The sequence below is a fragment of the Rhagoletis pomonella genome, unplaced genomic scaffold (assembly GCF_013731165.1).
Source record: "Rhagoletis pomonella isolate Grant_MI unplaced genomic scaffold, Rhpom_1.0 Rhpom_scaffold_00009, whole genome shotgun sequence".
NCBI lineage: Eukaryota > Metazoa > Arthropoda > Insecta > Diptera > Tephritidae > Rhagoletis > Rhagoletis pomonella.
Window position 1 is genome coordinate 30532490 of NW_023458563.1, and position 2687 is coordinate 30535176.

Consider the following 2687-nt stretch of genomic DNA (forward strand, 5'->3'; position numbering starts at 1 on the left):
AAACATTATATCGAGATTTAAAAAATTTTTAAATTTCGACATTTCTCCTTCGACATTTTTATTTTCGACTTATCGTACGGATCCCTTTCAAAACTACCCGGAGGTCAATTAAAAATGAATAACTTTCACTTTTTTGTGCGGATTTTTTTCACTTATGTCTTATATTTTTCGCTAATAAGTTTTAAGAAATTAGTATTAAATAGGAAATTTTTCCATTTTTTGGAAAAAAAATTGTTTTTAAATGTGTGTATATATATCGTAAACATGTAATTTTTATTAGAAATGAATTGTAATTATCATTCATTTGATATGTTATTTGTTTTGATCGGTTAACGAATTCTCCATACATTAGAAATTAGTATGATCGACTTTTTTTCTTTAATCAAAAACCGTTATATAGCGATATTCCAAAAACTACACGTAGGAGATCAATTTATTTTTCTATTTATCTAATTAGTATAAGATCTTAGATTGAAAAGAATTGCAGCTGCTCCGCACCAAAATCAATGTTGACCAGTGTTATTAGTTAAGAAGCATTGAGTTTTAATATATAAAAAAGCAAGTGCCTCAAAGTCTTCGGAAAGTGTCACTCACTGGCAGCTAATTACATTAATTACATATGTAAAAATGTTGCAAAAAAAATTTCCAAAAAAAAAATTAAATTTTTGGTGATGTTTAGCAAACATTTTTCCAAAGAATATTTAAACAAAGTAAGTTTACAAAAAGATTTATAAGAAATTCGAAAATTTTATAAAACATTATTCAAATTTTTTAATTATAACTCCAGTATCATTTCGCTTTCCCTTGACAAAGTTTTGGCCCTAGCTAAATAAATTGTTTATGTACATACATATATAAAACCACACGAATGCACAACACGCATACATATGTACAATTATGTATTTATACAATTTAGTAAAACATACCTCTTTTCGCAACATTTAGTGCTGGCGTTGGCAAGATGTACAATTCATCTAAAAGTAAATCAGAGAAATTAAATTTAGTAAATCTGTTTTCATAATGTTTCATGCATATCTTGGAACGAGTATGTATAAAATGAAATTTCCAAAGTATATACATATGTATATACATTTGTATATATGTTCTAAATATTTTATAGGTTTCCAAGTATGATTAATTTTTCGCAATGTTATTGAGCTTTGTACCACCATTTTTGTTTGTTAGGAGAAATAGAAAAAATAACAAAGTCTGACGAGGAGATGTGGTGATCTCCGAAATAGCAGCTATAACTTCTACCGCTTGGACCTTGTTGCTTTTTCCATTTTTCCTAACAAACAAATTACGCCACAACAACAATAACAAAAGGTAGTATATGATGAGCCTGCCTGAAACTATACGATAAATCTAATCAATGTATAGAATTAACAATAACAACCACCCTGTCTAGTTAAAATGGCGGCGAATCAGGTGCACTTGATATAGCCCGATCACTTTAGACCAAAATCGACGTAAGATTAAAAAAAATTCCGGGAAGAAATTTGTTGACGCAGTTAGGTGTCTCCTGTTTAGGTGAACACAAAATGAAAAATTTTCCCCCAAATGCGATATGGGATGCGTCCGCCATCTTGGATTTTATGTTTTTTACGATTTGCGAGCGAATTTTGCATTTCTCGCGAAAAAAGGTAAACAAATTTGTTGAGAATTCGATTCCCTACAATTTTCATGTGCCTATCAATTTTTTTAAACAATTGCTTATTGCTAATAATATGCAAAAAATGCCCAAAATTAGGCAAGTGGCGCGGTTTTTTTCGAATTTTGAGCAATTTCTATTTGAAGTAAGCGGCACATTTAAATGGCAAAGTTGTAGAGGTTAAAATTTCCAATAAACGCATTATTTATATGTTTACGTACGACGTGTAGATCTCGACCAACAACGCGCTGAATGCAGCGGAAAGGGAGAAGCTACTCAAACCTTTTTTCCACAACACCTCAGAGGTAAAGTTATTGGCGCGTTTTATTTCAGAAATTTTTTTGAAATTCGCTACTTCTGTCTTGAAATTTCCTTATTTTTGTCTACACGCACATACAATTTTCCCTACCTATTTTTTAATTTAAAAACACTACACAAATTAAAAAATATGCGTATTTTTTATTCCACAGAAATAAAGGTAAACATTTTGTTGAATTGCTTTGTACTTATGTACCTACTTACATACAAATGTGTGTATGTACATTAGGGTGCCCATCGAAAATGTTTTTTGGAAATTTCAAGTCCCTACCCCCTCATTTTATTCGCTTTTATGAGAAATATTATAGCCTATTTTTATATATTTTTTAAAGGTCATTTAGAGATCGCGACTTGTCATCTTAGGTCAGAAAGTACGGTTTTGTAGATTTATGCGTTTTTGAATAACTATTTTTGATTCGATTTCAAAGATCAAATATGATCTAAGAAGAGGATATATAGGCCTTTAAAATGGTATATAATAACACAGGTCTGCAAAAAAATGGGTTCGGAATGTTCTATAAAAGTGTAGTGTCATTTCCGAAGTAATTTTTTGCGTAGAATCCGAATCCGGGGTTTAAATTGCTCTATCACGTCAGGACTTTGAGATATCATAACCTAAAAGTGCAAAAAACGCTGTTTTTGCCCATTTTTGAGGTTATGTAGCTACGAAGATTTTGCTCTTCATAAAAAAGTAAACGTGGTATTTTAAAGTATAAGT

General features: G+C 30.5%; 1 protein-coding gene across 3 annotated transcripts in view; it reads right to left on the bottom strand.

Annotated features, from left to right (window-relative positions):
• Positions 1 to 2687, bottom strand: part of LOC118745713 — a 337897-nt gene that overhangs the window by 139790 nt on the left and 195420 nt on the right. For all 3 annotated transcript variants that reach the window (XM_036479328.1, XM_036479326.1, XM_036479329.1), the window contains one exon: positions 927 to 974. In XM_036479328.1, coding sequence (XP_036335221.1) covers positions 927 to 974 — 48 coding nt within the window. The remainder of the gene's footprint in view (positions 1 to 926; positions 975 to 2687) is intronic.